Raw genomic sequence first — 22,862 nt, 5'->3', positions numbered from 1 at the left:
GTGTCGCCACACTTCCGGCGCCAACATAGCATGCCCAGAACTTCCAGATTACTCTACATTTCAGAGCTCTGCAATCCTTACTACTTATATTTCTCCTAACAAAATGGAGATAGCTTAACAGAATAGGTGCTGAATAACTTGATTGGAGAAGCAGGATTGAAGGTCCATAGCGACCAGGTAAGAGATGGCCCACTTAGGACAGAAGTGAGGTGAAATGTCTTTAATTGCAGGTATTTTGGTAATTTTCACCCTCCGTTATGGTCAGTTCCCATCTGGAGTATTCCTGCCAGTTTTGTAGCCCACTCTGAAAGGAAGTATTGCCCTCAAAAAGGGCACAGCCAATATTTACCAGAATGGAATGAGAACATTGTGTAAACTTGTTATCTGTTCCCTTGATTTTGGAAAGTTGAATGATAATCTTATTATGGAAATCTGTGCTACCTCCCCAAAAGTCTGCAGATATAGGAAAATGTCAGGACTGTGGTTGTTGCGTTAATGGTCAGTAAGTATACCAAGGGAAACAGAATAAATGAAGGAAGTAGAGCTGAGATACAAGGTATCCATAATGTAATTAAAAGATTGACAGGCTTGAGGGGTGAATTGCACAACCTTTTATCCAATGATCTTTATATAATAGAAGTGCTTATTGATATCATATACAAATAAAGTTCTAAATTAGATAACACACTTCTCTTTATCAAACCTAATTTACTGTGATGATAAAAGGGATATTTGGTTGCCAGCTTAACTTTATTTTTTCATATTATTCATATTTTTGTTGGAAAAATAAGAACTGACTTTTGAGTGAGCTACCTGCTGTATATTTTGGAATGAATGGTTAATATTGAGTCATAGAAGATGATGTGTAGAATTATACCATCTATTTCCTGTTGTGCTTTTGCCCTCCCAGACTAATGCCAGGACTAATCTCTTACTCCATTGAAAGAACAGGTGATCCATCTGCTGCCAAATTTCCTCAGTGGCAATTATGCCCATCGTGTATCGACCCTTAGTCTCCTTTTCTATTGTGTCTGCATTCTATATGTATGTAAATTCCACCAATTTGCTAAAACGATCAAAACTTATATGGAGATATGAAGACTTCACATTTGGTTTGATTGTTCTCTGTGTGGTTTAATGTCCAGTTTTAAAATACATATTTTGAATATGAACAGTGAATCCAACAAGTTGTTTGACTATTTTGAATTTTTGATCCTGTAGGAGATTACAGAATTCAAGAGAAATAAAGACAGGCGTGAAGAAATAGAGGTTGTTCGTCAGATGGAAAATAAGCGCAAACTAGCTGAAGTGCTTCAGGAGCTAAGGGGAGATCAGTATGAACAAATCAAACAGTACAGGGAGCAACTGGAAAGAAACTTCAATACTAAGGTAACTTATACCTCCCTAAAAGTTCTGAGGAAACTTTTAACAATTTCCAATTTCTGAATATATGGAGATACCGCTTGAACTTGGTGGAGGAATGACTGCACTGTGCCTTGTGATCTTGGCTGTGGTGACTCGGGCAAGATATCATATAAATAATTAGGCAGAAGTTTCCAGTGAATTTATGTAATGCATAAATATAGTACAGTGTGCTTTATTTTGCTGGGATTTATCACTCTGTCACTGGACTTATCTGAAACTCAACACCTCATCTCCCTGTACAAGGAGCATTATATAGCCAGTATTTTAACAAATTTTAAAAATAGCATTTTTTGTTGGCTTAGCTGCTGGGAACTCTCGAGGAACCACCCATAACACTTTCCACAACGTCCTGAAGCAAAGTTGCTCATTCTGTCATGATCAAGGTTCATTCTCTTCTTGAGTCAGACTAACTTCGCTATATATCTTGCCTTATGTCTTGCAATCAATTCTTTAAGTGGTATTTAAGGTAGGGCCTACACTGAGGCATCCTTTCTGCCATTTTGACATTTTAGCCTTGTTCAGAAGTGGCCCAATTGGAGACGAAGGAAGATTGGCATGTTAATGAGTTTACCTAAAGCTAATAAACCAGCCATTGAAATTGTTATCTTTTTCTAATGGAAGCAAATTCACTAGGCAGTCGTGTTCAAAAGCTTCCAGAAAATGTTCACCTATTAAGCAATGGTACATTTAACAATTTGAAGCTGTCCAGAAACTCGTTTGGAGAAGTCCAAACATTGGCAAGGACAGTGGCCAATTAATAAGTAGTCCATAACTCAAGCTCCATTTGGAAATGAGTTGGGTTCAGCTGCTAATGTCCCAGGAAGCAAGATCATGAAGAAGGAATCATGCAGTTGTTGAGCCCTGCTGAGAAGGGCGGGTCAACTTCAGTATTTGAGAGAGAGGACAAGTTTAGTGATGTTATTGATCAAAACTCAAGTGTTATGCTGAGAATTGACTTCACAAGAAAATTGGAGCAGGAGTAGGCCACCCAACCTCTCCACCTGACCTGGCCTGCCCCACCATCCAATATGATCACGGCTGATCCGTCTCAGGACTCATCACCTCTTCTGTGCCCGTTCCCCATAGCCTTCAATTCCCTGATATTTCAAAAACTTATCCACTTCCTCTTTAAATGCCTCCAGTGATCTAGCCTCCACAACCCTCCAGGGCAGAAAATTCCAAAGATTTGCCACCCTCTGTAAGAAGAAAATCCTCTGCATCTCAGCTTTAAATGACTGCTCCTAATCTTGTAACTAGGTCCCCTCATTTGAGATACTCCCACGAGTGGAAACACCTCAACATCTACCCTGTCAAGCCCCCATAGGATCTTGTATGTTTCAATAAGAACACCCCTTGATCTTCCAAACTCCAAAGAATACAGGTCCAACTGTTTTAGCTGTTTGTTTCAGGACAACCCACTTCATCCCAGAAATTAACCTAGCGAATCTCTTTTGGATAACTTCCAATGCAAGTACAATATATATTTCATTTTCCTTATTCTGAGTTGGGTGGGGAGAGAGCTGAAGGTGAGTTGAATCAATTTATTTTCATTAACTTATCAGTAAGAAAAGCAGTTAAATAAGCCAGAAGCTGGAAATCTGCAATAAAACAAAGAATGTCATTAACCAGCAAATGCTCAGCAAGTTGGACATCTCTCTCCACAACATCTCTGCAGAGAGAAACGGAGTTAGCCTTTCAGATCTGTTCAGGACTTTTCATCAGAACTGGGGAAGTTTGGAGAAAAAACAAGTTTGGAGAAAACATATTATTACGTTGCTGGGAACAGCTTGGTATCGGGTGGTGAATTAAGCTCCTAACCTTGAGGAAGGCACTGCTGACACTGACTCTGGAAAAAAAAATTATCCTAAGATGTGTGATGAACATGAATAATTGATGGCAGTTAGCTCTTCCCCTTGCAAAAAAACATCGATGGTGATTGATGAAGTGAATACATGTTATTTTAATAGCAATCTATTCTGTCCACCAAACAAAGAAATTAATGGATGCCAAGTCTACCATATGATGGAGTAATTAACATTGATCACCAGCTAGTCATCTGTCTCTTTTTATAATTCATTGGTTTATTCTAGCCCAGTAAAGTGACTTTTGTAAGTACAGCTTCGGCCAGACTTTTTGGATTGTTTGTAATAATTCTGGGAGGCTACTCACGAATCTTTTGTAATCATTTTTTAATTGAATGGCCCAGATTTGAAGAGTGCCATATGTTTAAGCAATAATGTTCACTGATTCTCCATTGGTGAATTAAATCCAAATTTACGGAGAACTCATCCGGATGCAAATCAGAAGTGTCACAGTTCAGGTTCAATAAGGACCCAATGCACGCACATCCAGCTTTAATATGATAGCAAACATGTGGATACACTGTTATAGTGAAGCAAATTTTGAATAAAATCCAGTAGTTAAGGTACACTTATGTAATGTCGGAGACAAAATAAATTCCTTGTTAGTTGATTGACACTATGTCTGTAAGTTTCTGCTACAGCTAAAGATGTATTGCCCACTTTCCTTCACATCGAGGAAATAGATGTGAAATTTCGTCAAGATTTTGAACAATTAATTTCTACTATTTTGGAGTAAGACCTTTTAAAATGGGGTTTGGGTTAATCATTTGATAGAAGTTATGGCACCTGGTTGAGGGATTTCTCTGAACAAATTCCTTGTGGCAAAAGCTATTTCACTTTGTCGAACTTTTTGAAAAAAATATTGATTACCAGAATATGGGCATTACTTACAAAGTACAGTATGTTCTTATTTTCCCATCCTTAACAGCTTTTGAGTCGGTGATGATGAACTGCCTACTTAAAATGTTGCAGTCTTTTTGGCGAAGGCTCTTTTACAACCCCATTAGTTTAGCAATTACAGAATTCTGACCGAGCATGAAAAGTCTTGAACCTGGTGGTGTGGGACTCCAGGCTTCTGGTCCTCCTGCCGATGGTAGCTGCGAGAAGATGGCATGGCCCGGATGGTGGGGATCTTTGATGACAGATGTTGCCTTCTTGAGGCAGCACCTTGTGGAGATACTGTCGATAGTGGGGAACGATGTGCGTGTGTATTGGGCTGAGTCCACTCTCTGCAGCTTCTTGTGTCCCTGTGCATTCAAATTGCCATAACAGGTCATGATGTAACCAATCAGGATACAGTCATGATGAAAAAACACCAATTTATCTCCAAGTCAAAGTAACCTGTGAACTGGGTGGGGTAACAATTTCAAGTTGATCATGTTCTTGCGCACTCAAACATTGTCAGTACTTTTGGGGCAGAGCTGAGTATTTTTTTAAAAGGGAACGAAATGCAGACGCTGGTGCAGTTTAGTACGCCACACTGCTTTGCTGGTCAGAGATCCACTTCTTTCTCTAAAAAAGAGTACTCTTAGGCTGTGAGTTTAATTCTATGTATATATTAAACTACAATGTGCATGACCTACATTGCAGAAACAGATATTTTCTGGACTTGGAAAAGCCAAAAGTACAGGATTGATAAATCAGAGGTAGGAAGACTATCAGGCAAATCTGTTTCGGGAGAGTCGAGTGGCTTGCAGCAAACAAGAACAGTCAGGAAGAAATGTATTGAGTCATTCAGGTAACAAAAGGTGGAAATTAGGATAAGAAGCAAAATAACTTTGGGCATGTAATTAATTAGTGTCAAATAATTTGGCACTAATTGTTACTATATGTGTCGATGAGCTTATATTTTTGAATAAATTGATATGAATTCTTCAAAAGTTACCTTCAGTGTCACAGTTCAAACATCATTGCACATTATGGCATAGATTCTCCTTGCTGTGTGCAGTTAAGAGGTTTTCTAGGCCTGTTGATTCTTCCTGTTATCAATATAACTCTACTTGCTTTCTATGCACATAAAGAAAATGATTTGGGGTGCCCAAAGTAGGGAATCATATTTCCCTCTGGTATTTTAAAGAGAGAGATTATTTTACAGAACTTTTATAAATTCTATATTTTGAGACAACTTTTATATTGGGCCTTTACTATTGTTAGACAATATGTAAAACATTTTGTTTTTGTTTTCAATCTATTTAGAGGTTTACATAATCAAGATCCGTTTAGAGTAAGATTAATTTTAGTGCCACTGTGTCTACTATTGTGGCTTGAAGGTGGAGTGTCAGGGTCTTGGTCTGAAATAATAAAGATAGAAATTCATTTTCTGTGGTTTATGCTAGTTAGCTATTGAATAATGTGCTGGGATTATCTGTTTCTCCTGTTTGTACTCCTTCCAAACAAATAACAAAACACTTTCCTATTCCTTCCACTGGAGAGACGTTATTTGGGAGTATTTCAAAATTTTGCGCTGCTACTAGTTTAGAGTTCTAGTTGCCTCATGTACTTATAATTTCCAAGTGGAAAATCTTGCCTCTGTGTAATCCTTTAGTCTAAATCTGCCGTGTCCTACAATGGAATGGAACTTACTTGGCTGTCATCCACCATGTGTTGCATACCAGAAGGATGAAGTTTTTTAAAAATTAATATGAATGAAAAATAAGAAGTCTAGTGCCTTCCGAGATTTGTTGTCTTCATTTTTGTGCATCATCAGTTGATATCAATAATAGGGAATCCTAGAAGAATGTTTGCAGAAGTATTTATGCCTTTAATACCATGAGCATTTGCCAATTATATGGTGGATGTTTAAAAAGAAACTTAACCAATGGTAATATACAATCCTTAGCTGTTTCCTTCAGGTTAGTTGTAATACAAAAAAAAATTTGGTTATTTTGTATCCGTTCTGTGGTCTGAAGCATTGATCACATTTAGCTGAACAGCATTTGCTATCTTACACTCTGAGACAGGAACAATGGCCGTGCAATGATTGTGGGTAATGGTGAATCCAGGGTTATTGCCGATGGATTGCCTGTGTGATTGACAGAGCATAACAATGGAAGCAGTGAGGGGCTGTTCTGCTTTTGCCTGCTGCTAACCAGTTCGATAATCTCATTGCTGATCTTTTAGCTCAGTGCTGCTTTCTTGCACTAACTCCTTATCACTGATACCCTAATATCCAAAAATATATTTATTTCTATCCTGAATAGACTTAACTATGGAGCATCCATAGTACTCGGGCATGATGATTCATCACCCGCTGGGTGAAGGTGTTTCCTGCCACCTCTGAATGGCCAACCCTTATTTTCAGACTGTGACCCTCTGGTTCTAGACACCCCAGCCAGGAGAAACATCGTGTGTCAGACTTCAATAGAATTCTTCATGACACATTCTATGTAATGTCTCCACATTGAGCAACTCCTTCGCCCCATCCCCCATCCCAATGATCAATCTGATGAACCTTTGTTGTCTAATACAAGTACATTCTCTCTTGGGTAGGGTGATCGCACTTGTACATAACATCCCTGGAGGGTCTCTCCATGACCCGATACAATAGCAGAAAGAATTCCTCCCTCTGAGACTCAAATACTGTAACAATAAAGGCCAACATACAGCAACAAACCATCTGCTGGAGGAACTCTGCGGGTTGAGCAGCATCTGAGTGGGGGAAGGAATTGTCAATGTTTCTGGTCCTGATGCAGGGTTTTGACCCCGAATATCCACCATCCTTCCACCACCACACCACCCCCCGCCCCCCCCCCCCACCCCAGATGCTGCTTGTCCTGATGAGTTCCTCCAGCAGATTCTTTGTGGCTCCTGATTCCAGCATCTGCAGCGTCTTGTGTCTCCAAGGCCAACATACAGTTTGATTACTGATTGCTTGCTATACTTGCATGTTCAGTCTGAATTGTGTCCAAGCATCCAAATATTTCCACTCTCTGACCACTTCAAAAAAACAAATACACCCATTTTCTATTCTGTTCACCAAAATGAACGACTTCACATTATCTCCCATCTGCAGTGTCCTCACCCCAATCACTTCCTTCCTTCACTAAAGATCTCATTGCCAGTAAGTTTTGCAAAATCAGTAAACTTGGATATACTACACTGTATACTATTTCTGCCTGTAGACAGAAAACATTCACACAAAACCTTCAAAACAAACTTTGTTTATTACAAGCTGACATCCCCAATCTAAAGCTTCCGTTATTCTTGTACTCTTTCTTATTGACTTTTCTCCACCCTTATCTCTACCCTGCATGCTCTGTGGATAGATAGTGTGAGGTAATCATTTTGCTGTGTCAGGAGTCAATGCCTAGTATATTATGTGAGCTGTGCATAGATCTGCTTTTGCCATATGTGCAATGGTAAGCTCCCACCCTGCTGTTTCTGGAATAGCTGCTATGCTGTTGCTATGCCAGTAACCAAGCATGGGTTACAATAGTTCACTGTAGCCTGTAACTTGTGGTTAGGGTCCTTTCTATCCAGCTCTGTATCCATAGGTATCTTCCCTACCACAGTGTCCTCATCCTAATCATTGATATAAATTGTAAGCATCTGGGTCCCCAGCACTGTTGCTTTGGCAACACACGAGTCATAGATTCCCAATGCAAAAATTACCCATCTATTCCTACTCCCTACTTTCCGTCAATTAACCAATCCTCAATCCACACCAATATTATTACCTCCATCCTGCATGCTAGAATATCACTTAATAAAGTTTTCTAGGTACTTTATTGAAGGCCTTCTGAAAATCAGTATGAACATACAAGCTACGATCAGGAGTCAGCCAATTTTTTCCTCAAACCTGCTCTGTCTTGTAATGAGACCATTTGTATCCTCAATGCTACATAACTACCAACCTGAGGTAATCTTTCACCCACTTTCTCATTAAGTAGATCCTACCTCTGTCTTAAGATATTCAGACTGCTTTTACCATCTTTTGAGTCAAGAGTTCCAAAGTCTCACAAACCTCGAAGAGGGGGAAAAAAAATCACCTCATCTCTGTCTTAAATGACTGACTTTTTATTGAAGAGTGGCCAATGATTCTGGATACTCCCACAATGCCAAACACCCTCTCCACATCCACCCTGTCAGGATCCTTCCGAAACATGTTTCGATCAAGTCCCTGCTCACTCTTCTAACCTTAAGTGAATACAACCTGTACAATCTCTCCTCAAAAGACAATCCCACCCATTCCAGGTAGTAGTCCAAGACAATCCCAGGTAGTAGTCCAGTAAACAAAAGGTTAACCAGACTAATAGCTGGACTACTTGCAACACATCAACGTCCATCCTTAAACATGGGACAGCACACCATATGTAATGCATCCATTTATTCTTCCTTATCTGTTCCACTAATTACAACCTCAAAAAAAAGCTCAACAGATTTGTCAAATGTAATTACTCTTTAAAAAATCCAAGTTGAGTCTGCCCAATCTTAATATTTTTAAGCTCTCCTATTACCATTTCCTTAATAGTTTCCAGCATTTTCTGTGCTATTAATGTCAAGTTAATGGGTCTGAAGTTCCCCATTTTCTCTCTCCCTGCTTTGTAAATATGGGGTTACATTTGCTATTTCTGTGGGAATTGTCATCGATATTTTGGAAGATGACTATGAATGCTCCATACTTCCACAGCCATCTCTCTCAAATCCTTGGAATGCAGCACATCATGTTCTGTGGATTTGATGGCTTTCAGACACATTAATTTCTCCAATGCTTTTTTTATTTTAATTGATGCTAATTTCTTTCAGCTGCGCATTCATTCTTTTACCTGCTGTCCTCTATTAGTTCTCAGAGGCTTTTTTTGAGTCTTCCATGAAGACAGACGCAAAATATTTGTTTAATTTCTTTGCCATTTCCTTATTCCCCAGAATAATTTCTGTCTGTGTGTAAGGGATATGCATTAACTGTCATTAACCTTTTCCCTTTATGTGTATCTACAGAAGTTTTCAGTCTGTTTTTACGTTATTTGCTAGATTACTCCCACATTCCACTTTCCCTTTCCTTATTGACCCCTTTCACATTTCTTAAATTTCCCCCCTCCTCAGGCTTATGATTCTTTTTAGGAAGATTATAAGCTTTTCTATTGCACTTGTCATAAATTTTCTTGTTAGCTGTGGTTAGACCACTTTTTTTCTGTTAGGTTTTCATGACTTAAAGGAATATATATTTGTCCTAAACTATGCATTATTTGCTTTAAATGTTAGCTATTGTTTAATAGTGTATGATATTCAAGTAGCTTCCAGAGTGAGCCCTGACCTGAACCCCAATATTGGGGATGTAAAATCTGCAATTTTCCAGTTCTAAATTCCAATGAGATTTGTGATCTCACTCCATGTGCCTGATCTGGCTCCACATTCCATAATAACTTGATAAGAAAAATTAAATACAAGGCCAATTGTTATCTTGAGATGTATCAATTTTCAGTTGGGCTCAGTGTTATAAATTTTTACTATCCTTTCCCAGTAGAAGCGTATTGTAACTCCTGAAAGTTTAGTCTCAAATCTTTAGGCTACAGCACTTAAAACTGGGGTCTCTAACTCACAGAAATAGTTCTGCTTCAACACCCCATAATGTCTTTAAGGCTTTTATTAAATTATACTTCTGACCTTTTACATATGACCGGAATTTGTGTAATTCCTTGTTGTGATTGAATTCTTCAAGTCCAGGTATCATTCTTGGTAAATCTATCCTTCGCTCCCTCTAATGAATAATCTGATAGTTTACAGAGTGGCAGAGTGACCTGAATATTTTCAAGCACAGTATTGAAACATGCTTTGCTTGGGGCCTTAACACATGAGGAAAGTTTGACGGCTCTTGGGCTGTACTCCTTGGAGTTCAGAAGAAAAATGAGGGGGGACCTCATAGAAACATTTTGAATGTTAAAAGGCCTGGACAGAGTAGATGTGGCAAAGTTGTTTCCCATGGTAGGGGAGTCTAGTACAAGAGGGCATGACTTCAGGATTGAAGGGCGCCCATTCAGAACAGAGATGCGGAGAAATTTCTTTAGCCAGAGAGTGGTGAATCTGTGGAATTTGTTGCCACGGGCGGCTGTGTATTGGGTATATGTAGGGCAGAGATTGATAGGTATCTGAGTAGCCAGGGCATCAAAGGTTATGGTAAGAAGGCGGGGGAGTGGGGTTAAATGGGAGAATGGATCTGCTCATGATAGAATGGTGGAGCAGACTCGATGGGCCGAATGGCCGGCTTCTGCTCCTTTATCTTATGGTCTTATGGTAAAATCAGGAAAAGGCCATTTGCTGGTTTCGATGTCGAATGAGATTGTTTGCTCACTCTAGGTACATCACCCTCCTTTTGGATGATGAATGTGGGGAAAATAAAATAGGTTTAGCGTAGGGGGTTGCTTCATGGTTGGTATGGACTCGGAGGTTTGAAGGGCTATTTTCCTTAACAAAAACAGAAAATGCTGGAAATACTTAGCAGGTCAGGCCACATCTCTGGGAAGAGAAACAGAGTTAATGTTTCAGGTCGAAGACCCTTCGTCAGAACAGGGAAGGAGAGAGGGAGGCTGCAGGGAGGATGGGAGAGGGGGATGCCTCTAAAAGGATAAAACCAGGTTTACCATGAGGATAAGCTGTAAACGAGGTTACCTGGTCAATGAGTGAACGGAGGCAGTAGTGATTATAGATTTCCAGCATCTGCAGCTTGATCTTTTGATATTCACGAGCATATATCCACGCTGCATAATATTGGAAAAACCTGACCTTGCTTCCTATCAGAAGTGCAACTGCTCTCAGTGCCCTAGTGTGGTCTAACTAGGCCTTTGTGTAACTGCAGCATAACATCCATACCTAGTAGAACTCTAACAATATATAGTTCTTTCAATTCCTCCAACATTTTAAATTATGTACATAAACCCCAAGTGTTTTTTTTGGACTAACACTGATACTAGCTTTTCACCATTTTAAAAAGTACTGTTTAAATTTGATTGGGTCAGCATGGAATTTGTAGACATGCCCCCTATTCCTTCATTGTCAATGAATAAATATGGTGAGGAGATGAGGCTAACAGATCCCCATGAGTTGCCTCGAGTCGCATCATACCAATTAAAAGACCAGCCCACTATCCTTGCTATCTGTGTTTGCAGATAGACTAATCGCCTAATAGTTTGCCCTCAGTTCTGAGATGTAACTTTAATAGTAGCTTGTGAGTAACTTTATTTACTATTTTCTGGAAGGCCACATTAATAACCTCTGAAGATGTTCCTTTGTCAGAAGGACACTAAGAAAGAAGGAGCAGGAGTAGACCACCTGGCCCCTCAAGCCTGCCCTGCCACTCAATACAATAATGACTGCTCTGCTCCAGGCCTCAACTACTCTCTGTGCCAGTTTCCCACAGCCCTGAATTCCTCGATCTTTCAAAAATTTACCTGTCTTCTCTTTAAATACCTCCAGTGATCTCGCTTCCAAAACCCTCCGGGGTAAAGAATTCCAGAGATTCGCCACCCTCTGTAAGAAGAAATTATTAAGTGGCTCAGTTTAAAATGACTACCTCCTTTATCAGGTAACCACATCCCCTCATTTGAGACTCCCCCACTATTGGAAATTCTCAGCATCTAACCTATTATGCCCCCTCAGGAATCTTGCATCTTTTAATAAAATTGCCCCTCATTCTTCTAAGCTCCAATGAATATAGATCTAGTTTCATTAGCTGCTTGTGATGGGACAACTGTCTCACCCCAGGGAATTAGCCCAGTGAATCTCCCTTGGATTGCCTCCAATTGCTGGTGTATCCTTGCTTAAATAAGGGGGCCAAATCTCTGACCTGTGCTCCAGGTCTGGCCTCATCAAAACCCCTTACAATTGCAACAATACTTCCCTATTTCTGAATTCCAACCCTCTGGAGATTGGTAAATTAAATTGGTTCATTATTGTCACATGTACCGAGGTACAGTGAAAAACTTATGTTGCATACCGTTCATACACGTCAATTCATTACAACAGTGCATTGAGGTAGTACAAGGTAAAACAGTAACAGAGTACAGAATAAAGTGTTACAGTACAGAAAAGGTGCAGTGCAGGTAGACAGTAAGGTGCAAAGTCACAATGAGGTGGATTGTGAGGTCAAGAGTCCATCTTATCGTATAAGGGAACCATTCAATGGTCTTATAACAGTGGGATAGAAGGTGTCCTCGAGCATGGTGGTACGTGCTTTCAGGGTTTTGTATTTTCTGCCTGGTGGGGGGGGGGGGACCGGCGAGAGAGAATGTCCGGGGTGGGTAGGATCTTTGATTATGCTGGCTGCTATAAAAGCCAAATACAATTTACCATCCGAACTGCTTGCTGCACTTACCTGCTACCTTTTTGTGATTCATTGACAAGAACACTTGGGTCCCTCCGTACTTCACACAATTGCCCCTTCTCTCTATTTGGATCATTGTCTACCTTTTGAATTATTTTACTGAACTGTATGGCCCTACACTCTCCCACATTAAACTCCATTTGCAGAGCTTTCACCTACTCATTTAATGAATGTATATGCTGTTGCAGAGTCCAAGTATCCTCATCGCAATGTGCCCAGCTGTCTTCATGCCTTTGTCACTTGGATGCCTTACACTCTGGTCATTGATGTAAATAGTAAATAATGGAAGGTCAAGAACTGATCCTTTGAGCACTCCACTAGTTGCATCTTTCCAGCCTGAAAATAACCCATTTATTCAGACTCTCTTCTGTGTGACAACCAGTCTTCAATCCATGCTAACACACTTCCCCCAATATTATGAGCTGTTGTGCACCAGGCTTTTATGTGCCAACTTGTCAAATGCCTTCTGGAATCCACATACACTACATCTACAGGTTCCTCTCCATCAACTCTGTTTGTTGTATCTACTAGAACTCTAACAAGTTTCTTAAAAATTGATTTACCTTTCAGAAAGTCATGCTGACTTGCTTTGATGACATTAAGCTTTTCTAAATGCCTGTTTATTTCTTCCCTGACTCCAGCATTTTCCCAACAACAGATATTAAGATAACAGGCCTAGGGTTTCCTGCTTTTTGTCTCCCTCCCTTCATGACCAAGGGAGATATGTCTGCGGATTTTCAATCCATTTGTACTCTCCTGGAGTTGGATGAGTTTTGAAATGCTTCAGCCAGTAGCTCCTCTCTGCCTGCAGCTACCTCCTCTGAAGCCCTTGGATGCAGGCTGTCATGTCCTGGTGAGCTGTTTGCCTCTAGTCCTATTAGTTTTTCCTTGTCCCTTGTGATAGGGACTGTTACACGTTCCTCTGTGCTATTTGAAACTAGTCTATCTGTTATCTTTTGGGTATTTGCAGCATTCTCCACTGTGAACACTGAGGCACAGTATTGCTAGAGAAACAAAGGACTGCAGATGCTGGAATCTAGATGAAAAACACCATGACACTGGAAGAACTTAGTGTCCGTGGAGAAAAGCAGGCGGTCAACGCTTTGGGTCAGGACCCTTCTTCAGGACTGAAGATAGGAAAAGGGGAAGCCCAATATACAGGAGGGAAAAGCAGAGCAGTGATAGGTGGACAAAAGAGGGGAGGCGGGGTGGGCACAGGGTGGTGATAGGTAGATGCGGGTAAGAGACAGTGATGGGCAGGTGCGGGGGAGGGGAGAGCAGATCCACTGGGGGATGGGTCAAAGGTAAGGAGAGAGAAAAAAAGGGAGAATTCAATATTCATGCCATTGGGTAATCACACTTTAGGTAATCCCCACCCCTCTTCCCACAACCCCCAACCCCCGCGCCCCACCATGCTGCTTCTCTTCTTCCCTCTCCTAGCCCTTTTTTTCTCTCTCCTTACCTTTGACCCATCCCCCGCACCTGCCCATCACTGTCTCTTACCCGCATCTACCTATCACCACCCTGTGCCCACCCCGCCTCCCCTCTTTTGTCCACCTATCACTGCTCTGCTTTTCCCTCCTGTATATTGGGCTTCCCCTTTTCCTATCTTCAGTCCTGAAGAAGGGTCCTGACCCGAAACGTTGACCATCTGCTTTTTCGCATGGATGCTGCCTGACCTGCTGAGTTCCTACAGCGTCATCATGTTTTTCATTGAGGCACAGTATTGGTTTAATTTATCTGCTATTCCCTTGTTGCCTATTATTAATTTCCCCCATCTTACCCTCCAGGGGCCTGCACTTACCCTAGCTACCCTCTTTTTATATATCCATAGACGTTCTTTCTATTTGTTTTGCTATTACTTGCTAGTTTTCTCTCCCAATCAGTTTTCTCCTTACTTATTAACTTTAAAGTCTCTCCCTTTTGATTCCTGAAAATTTGCCAGTTCCCTGGTCTAGCACTGATCCTTACAACTTTATAAGCTCTGGTTTTCAATGTAACACTTGACCTCCTTTGATAATCATTCTAATTGTCCATGGACCCCAGTACTGCTTTGAAAAGAGTTAAATTTAATCCAGGTAGCATCACTTGGCCTGAACAAATCAATGTTGGCTGTCAACGATTAGCTGAAACTCTTCCATTGACAATCACTCTATTTTTAATTATAGACTCTTGCAATTTCCCAACAGTCAACATTGGGTAAAGAATCAATAATTCCCTGTTTTTCTTCCTTTACTTCCCTGAAAAAGCATAATTACGAATGTAATTTTCCAATTCAAAGGAAAGATTGTTGAATAATCTGAAGATTTTAAGAGTAATCTAACTGCAACAATTAAAGCATTTAATAAGACAGCTAGAGAAAATAATTGTTGATTGAGAATTTAACATCAATGGGGCACAATAAATGTAGACAACTACTTTATTCAGGGTTAATTTTAGGAAGTATTTATTCTGTCTAAGGTTGGTGGAATACTGACATATTCCCTCAAAGAACCACTTGGACAAACTCAATAGAAGAATTCATAACTACAGTGGATGGATTTTTGTTGGTTTATGGATGTTGAGGGATAGAAAGGCAGGTACCCATCTAAACTCATCCAATTGCCCACATTTGGCCCATATCCCTCTAATCCTTTCCTATCCATGTCCTCTCCAAATGTCTTTTCATTGTCATTATTGTACCTGCCTCAACCACTTTTTCTGGCAGCTTTTTCCATGTATGCATCATCCTCTGCATGAAGAAGTTGCCCCTTGGGTCTCTTTTAAACCTTTCCCCTCTCACCTTGAACCTATGCCCTTTCCCTGGGAAAAAGACTGTGCATTCACCCTATCTATGCTCCTCATGATTTTATACACCTCTATAAGATCACATCTCGGTCTTCATGCTCCAAGGAATAAATTCCTACCCTACCCAAGCCCTCCCTATAACTGAAGCTGTTGAGTCCTGGCAAGTCTCGTAGATTTAATGTGAAAGATATGCTGACACTATTTGGTAGTAGTACAGCGAGAACTCCCAGTTGGCAAATTATCCCTCAACCAATATCCGGAGAACAGATTTTCTGATCATTATCTTAGTGCTATTTGTGAGAGCCTGCTGTGAAAATTGTTTCTTATATTTTCACACAAGTGAATTTAAATGTCAAAGACACTGATGGCAGTAAAATATCTTTATGATAATTGCTTTACTGAAACAAGTTCTTTATAAACCTGTAAAAAAAAATTTGACAGATATAATTGAAGTACATAGACTCCACTCTGTGAAGAAGTATAGACTGTTATTTAAAGTACATCTTTCATAATCCTGGGCAATTTCAAAGTGCTTTTTGAAGTACTTGCCTCTCACCAAAGCAGTGATAGCTTTTTAATTTTAACAACTTTGATTTATTATAGACAATTCACCTCTTTTCCCCTTCTCTGACTCCCAGAAAATCCTCCAATGTGGACTTTGTCAAAAATCCCATAAATCTAGGGGTAGAACTCCTAGAAAATGTTTAGATATTGAAAAATCTGTAAATCACTCACTTTGGTAGGGGTGTGGGTTGTTAAAAAAAAATGAGCTTATCTTAAGAAGGATGACTTGTTTAGATCGCCCCAGTCACTTCCCTCTCTCTTTCTGTAATAGCTCGAAAATGCCCAGCTGGTAGCTGCAAAGAATAGCGATTTTGCCAGTGCTGCAAAGGAAGAGGTGGCAGAAGCTAAAATGAGATCTGACAGTCTACTGTCTGAGCTTCAGCAATGCCGTCATCAGGTAAAACCCCCGTTTATTTAATGGGGTTAATTCAAGCGCTGAAAGTTTTAAATGTTGGCGGCAGAAATTCGATCTCTATCACTTGCGTTCAATGTGCAATATAGTAGCAGCATAACGACAATTTCTACCCCCTTGTCTTTTTCCAGTTTATAACATGGAATTGCACCTCTAAACAAAAGCTTCCACGTGTAGTAATTGTAATATTGGGAAGAAAATATTCTGCATTTGCTTTGTATCCAGCATAATCTGCAGTGCTCCTGACAATTGTATGCAAACCTAAAGAAAAATGCTGCAAGAATATCTTTTTGCAGAATATTTTTGCTGCATAGGATCTGATTAGATTTTTGATTCCACTTGTTGTCTTTTTAAACATGTTTGAGCACCAGGCCAACATTTGTTCTGGGATGATATATGTCACTTTTATTTTTAACTCTCCCTTTACTCCTGATTTTGTCAGATTTCTGAACTGAAAGCTAAAGTTCAGGACACAGAGATGACGTTGGATCATGAGCGGGCTGTCTGGCAACAGAGGATGGAGGCCAAGGAGCAAGAAATGGGGGAAATGCGCAAGGAGGCACGGGAGAAGCTGGAAGAATATGAAGAACTGCTCGACGTGAAGCTGGCATTGGACTTGGAGATAAGTGCTTACAGGAAAATGCTGGAGGGAGAGGAACAAAGGTGAGTTGGCAGTGATTTTGTGCTTTATTTGATTTCTGCGAAGTTTTACTGCTTAACAATCTATCTGAAGTAAGACTATCAGTTAATTTATTACTTTTGTGTATTATGTGCTGTATCATGTTTGGCCCTTTCTCAGAAATTGTGGGCCACTTTGCTGTGGGTATTATGTCCCTCCTTGTCCATATCCCTCAAAGAACTATGTAGAATATACAGCACAGAAACTGGCCATTTGCCTCAACCAACCTCCAGCAGCATTTCTGCTTCACTTGAGACCCGATTTTTATTCAGCATGACTCTCTCTTCTCTCTCGTGAATGCCATTCACTGCCATAAATGCACTGATACTGTTCACCTCCACCACTGGTTATTCAAGTGTTTTCCGCATTCTTGCAACTGTAGGTAAAGGGATTTTTTTTTCAATCTATTTTTATTTCCTTTATGATTCTTGGTAACCATTTTATGTTGTTCAAACATTCTGTGTCTACTCTATCAAAATCTTAAATAATTTTAAGATCTCCATTAGGTAAACCCTCTTTCCTCCTTTACAAGAGAACACCCAGCCTACTTGTTGTCTTCTGATGGGTAAAACCTTGAAGTTCACGAATTATCATTATAGATCTTTTTTCATTACTGCCTTTATAACCTTTCCATAATATGGTGGCCTAGATGTACACAGTCACTAAATGTGGTCTAATGACTGTTTTGTACAAATTTGGGACCAGTTTCCTTTCAAAATAAATCAAATGATTGTGTTATCTAATTACCTTATTAACCTGTACGTATGCAAATCTCTGGTAAGTGGCAGTTTTGAAGAAGCATCTTCACCAAACCATCTACATGGTTGGTGGACCTAGTCCTAGTGGAAGTGAATTTTAGAAAAAGATCCAGCCTGGTTCTTTCTGTAGCATTGTCATGTAGCATAAAACCAGTCTCTTTAGCCACTATATACATCAGGCATCATCTACTCTGCATCCTCATCAAGTCACTCACCTATATTAGGAGCAACTTAGAGTGGGCAGTTAACCTACCAGCTGCTCATCTTTGGATATGGGAGGAAACCAGAGCATCTGAGGGGAACCCACACTGTCATGGAGAGAACATGCAAACTCCTTGCAGGCAGCGGCAAAGGGTCGGGGCTAAACAGATTCTCTGGAACTGTGAACCAAGAACACTTACCATTGCACTGTGCACCATCCTTAATGATATTCAGAAAAAAATATGCATTTGCTTTAGAGAAATGTGTCACCTTCCATTCCCCTCTCATCTTCCTACCTCCCACCCAAAAGAAAATCCTTAGACAGAATAGATGATCATAAATGGTATGTCAGACCTCAAACTATTCTTGACATTCCACAACTTTTTCAGGGCTTTTCTTGAAACCTGGTTTGTGTTGATGGTATATCGTGGAACAGTGACAGAAAATATTCCTCTTTTTCAGTTATTTTTCTGTCTCTTTGGGCAAGGTTGGAACATCCTACTCTAGCACCATACTTCAAACTTGCTCTATGACCCCTGTGGTATACTAGGACTTCCTCAATGATCGAAAAGACTTGTATTTATAGCAGTAATTTAGCAACCAAGAAAATGGGATTATGCGACATTATTGGAACCTAAAACTTCCAGTGGAGACAGCTCTCACCAATTCGTTGCAACTATTGCTAGGAGCATGCTCCTATTTCAGTTCCTTTCTGGGTTAGAGAGTTTAGATTTTAGTGGTGGAGAAGGTCAATAAAGGCTGAGCTGCCAACCCCAGGCCTTTGTGCATGAAAGCACGAAAAGAGAGAGGGACAATTTATAATGGAGAAGTAGGGTTTGTGAAATCACAGTGGGAGGTGTGACTTTTCACCAGCCTAATTAACAGTGACCAAGTTCCTACACTGTGGGAGGATTGCCATCTCAAAGCAATGACAAAGATTCAAGGACTCACTTACATGGATTAGGAAATCAGTCTTTAAGTCTGGATTGTTACATAAAGGATAAATATGGAATTATTTTTTGCATGCAAGTGGTGGTCAGGATATATAATTTATCATGTGGGTGCTGAGGTTGTGTCAGTGAATGCATTTTAAACTGAAAAAGAAAAAGGTTGGAAAGTATTAAAGGGTCTGGTGGAGGAAAAAGGCAATAATTGACATTCTGTACCAGCTCTGGAGCAGGAGTTAGCATGGATAAATAGCCTGGATCTGTACCAAAATTTACTTTAAAAAAGAACCAGGAAAAGAAGTGCAAGCAGCATCATTGACTCTGAGATGCAGTTTACATTTCAGTGACCTATTCTTACTCAGTATTCACCTTGTAGATAGTTGAATTGTTATGTTTGCGTGGAGAATGAAATATTTATTTTCAGCTTATTTCTGACATTACAGGCTTGATTTGACTCCCAGTTCATTGCCACGGAGTGGGTTGTCTTCCTCAAGTGGTGTCACTTCATTCCGTGGAACGAAAAGGAAATTGTTCGAAACTGAGATTGCCAGCTATAATTGTGAAATAAAAGAACATGTGTATTCTAAAGGAAGAGTTATTTTAGAAGAAATTGACAATGAAGGAAGATTTGTCAAATTAAGGAATATTTCCAATAAGGTAAAGATGTTTGGTCCCTCCCACAAACGGCAACTGTACCTGGTGACAACATCCTTCTATGTACCAGAGACTGAGCCACAATGTTCACAACCTCATTGACATATTTATATCTGATGATGAACATGCACATACAGGTGTAGAAATGGATGGTCTTAATGCTGACCATCTAATGTAATTAAAACAATCTATTTCTACATCTAATACTGTTGCATTCTTGCATGGTTGAAACCCTTATCTGCCTCTTTGGTCTTGTCTGTTTTATGCATCCTGGCTGATTTGTCTTGTTCTGCCCTCCTTAAATTGACAATGATCACAATTAATGGCCTCTGAAACGTGACCCATATATAAAGCAGGTAATGATGATTAATGTTCTGCCAAATGCACCATTTATCGGGTGGATTTCAGGAATGTAGAAAATACTTAAGTGATGCGTTGCCCCAATTTCTGTTTAATTCATGCTTATTAGTCATTTCTTGGCTGCAAATCTGTACTGTGCCTCAGTATATAATGGAATGGAAACCATGCTTTAAGCATGGGCAGATCAAGTACTCAGGTCATTTTACAATGAGTGAAATTAAACCTATATGCAGATACATTTATAGTTCAATGATTCAACTTGATTTATTTCCTAAGTAGGCCTTTTTAGGCCATGGTGATTTTGGTTTCAATCTCTTGTGTACATTGATTGTGAGTATGTCAGATTGCAAAGGAGGCTGAGGGGTGACCTTATAGTGGTTTATAAAATTATGAGGAGCATAGTCTTTTTATCAGGGTAGAGAAGTCTATAATTAGAGGTCATAGGTTTAAGGTGAGAAGGGAAAAACTTGAATGGGATTTGAGGGGCAAGTGTTTTACACAGAGGGTGGTGGGTATATGGAATGAGCTACCGTAGGAGGTGGTAGAGGCAGGTGCAATTACAATGTTTAAAAAAAACATTTGGATAGGTACATGGATAGGAAATGTTTCAAGGGCTATGGGCCAAATGCAGGCAAATGGGATCAACGTAGGTAGGTATCATGGTCAGCATGGACGAGTGGGGCTAAGGGACCTGTTTCCAAGCTGTATAACTGCAAATTTATGGCAAAACTTGTGTTGTTTCACAAAAATGTGAATTATCACTAAATGTCTAATACTAGAGGGCATGCATTTAAGGTGAGAGGGAGTAAGTTCAAAGGAGATGTGCGGGGCAAGTTTTTTTACACAGTGAATGGTGGGTGCCTGGAATGCATTGCCAGGGGTGGTAGTAGAGGCAGATATGATAGAGGCATTTAAGTGGCTGTTAGATAGGCACATGAATGTGTGGAGACTGGAGGGGTGTGGAGACTGGAGGGATATGGACATTGTGTCGGCAGAAGGCATTAGTTTAGTAAGGTGTTTAATTAGGTCAGCACAACATCATGGGCCAAAAGGCCTGTTCCTGTGCTGTACTGTTCTGTGTTCTAAAAACAGTGTAGCATTCCTGCTTCTGATTTCCATGCTGAGGACTGTACTAGAAATAAACATTGAAGCAAAACGCTCCAGATGTTGGACCTCTGAACCAAAAACAAAAAAAAATGCAGTAAATTCTTAGCTGGTCAGACAGCATCTCTGGAGAGAAAAAGAGAGTTATCATTTCAGGTCAGTGACGCTTCATTCTGATGTCTGCTCTGCTGAGACATTTTCAGTATTTTCTGTTTTTACTGAGACATGGTGTGGAGTGAGGGCAGGCTTAGTTCTTGTATCTCACTGATTCACAGAGTTAGAGGTGGTAAGAAAAACATAAGCCAACTTGGACTTTGTGTATCTCCAATAGCCTGACTTGCTGTCTGTGTGGGGCTTATACATTCTCCCTGTTACTGCAATGTCTCTTCTTGCATCTCAAAGACGGACTAGTTGTTAGGTTAATTGGCTACTGTAAATTATCCCTTGTGTTGGTCGGTGGCAGGTGAAGTTGATGGGCAGGTGAGACAGAAGAGCTGACAGGGAAATAAGGGGGTGGTGGTGTGGGGGTGATGGGAATGCACTGAGAGCCAGCATAGACTCAATAGGCCAAATGGCCTCCTCCTATGTCATAAGAAAAGAGAAGTATCCTTGAAGTGGAGCTACTGTTATATTGTAGAAAATGAAGCAGTGAATATCTGCCACAAGAATGAATGTACTGCTGTCATTGTTATTTAAATCTTGATAGGTCAGAACTGCGGTGAGAACTCTCCTCTTCCAGTAGTTCCCTGGGATATTTTATTTGCACCTGCAAATGGAGATGGGGCATCCTTTTACTTCTTCTAAAAAGATTTTTGAAATTGGAGAACATTTTTGTGCAGAAATTGGAAAAATCTCAACTTCTGATATTCTGAAGCTCTTTGTCTTTCTGAAGCATTAAACCTGTTGTTTATCATCAAGTCTTACCCAATCTACTGAGCAGTTCCAGCTTTTTCCATTTTTATTTCATATTTCCAGCCTTTGTCTTCTTTTCCTTTTGTATTTGTTGGAAATTGTTACTTTTTAAATTCTTGACAAATAATTTGAAATCAACATTTATTATATTTATAGGATCAACCATTAAAAGGATGGATATTAAGGAGAAAATCTGAAAAGTTTCCAGAGATTGCATACAAGTTCCCTGCTCGTTTTACCCTTAAAGCCAAGCAAACAGTAACTGTAAGTACTTACCTAGAATTGGAGTAGCATAGAGTCATGGAGTCCTACAGCATGGAAACAGGCCCTTCAGCCCAACTTGTCCATGCCGACTATGTTGCCCAGCAAGCTAGTCCCATGTGCCCACATTTGACCCATAGCCCTCTAATCCTCTTCTATCCATGTACTTATGTAGATGGCTTTTAAATGTTCCTAATGTGCCTGCCTCAATCACTATTTCTGGCAGCTCATTCCAAACACACACCACCCTTTGCGTGAAGTAGCTGCCCCTGATGTCCCTTTCAACTTTCTCGCCTCTGATCTTAAACCTATGCCCTCTTGTTTTTAGCACGCGTTCACTGGGGAAAAAGACTATGTGCTTTCACCCTGTCTATGTCCCCTATGAACTTGTATAGCTCTATCAGGTCACCCCTCAATCTTCAACGTTCCAACTTGTGCATGAACTAATGATGTCGAAGCAACTTACAAACCTACTAGAACAAAGTTATAATTTTTTTACCTAAATGTGCCCCCCCGCCCTTATAAACCCAACAGCACATTGTTTAGTACTTTAACCCTTTAAATGTCAGCCCATTTCCCCCATCCTCTCTCTCTCCAGTAACCCACCGCTCCCTTCCCGT

General features: G+C 40.1%; 1 protein-coding gene across 3 annotated transcripts in view; it reads left to right on the top strand.

Annotated features, from left to right (window-relative positions):
* The window catches only part of LOC127583991 (lamin-L(III)-like), a 61,083-nt gene that overhangs the window by 18,706 nt on the left and 19,515 nt on the right, over positions 1-22,862 (top strand). For all 3 annotated transcript variants that reach the window (XM_052040468.1, XM_052040467.1, XM_052040466.1), the window contains exons 4-8: positions 1,222-1,389; positions 16,226-16,351; positions 16,809-17,029; positions 19,395-19,608; positions 22,138-22,245. In XM_052040468.1, coding sequence (XP_051896428.1) covers positions 1,222-1,389; positions 16,226-16,351; positions 16,809-17,029; positions 19,395-19,608; positions 22,138-22,245 — 837 coding nt within the window. The remainder of the gene's footprint in view (positions 1-1,221; positions 1,390-16,225; positions 16,352-16,808; positions 17,030-19,394; positions 19,609-22,137; positions 22,246-22,862) is intronic.

This window comes from Pristis pectinata, chromosome 28 (genome assembly GCF_009764475.1).
Source record: "Pristis pectinata isolate sPriPec2 chromosome 28, sPriPec2.1.pri, whole genome shotgun sequence".
Lineage (NCBI taxonomy): Eukaryota > Metazoa > Chordata > Chondrichthyes > Rhinopristiformes > Pristidae > Pristis > Pristis pectinata.
This window is presented reverse-complemented; position numbering and strand designations above follow the sequence as displayed.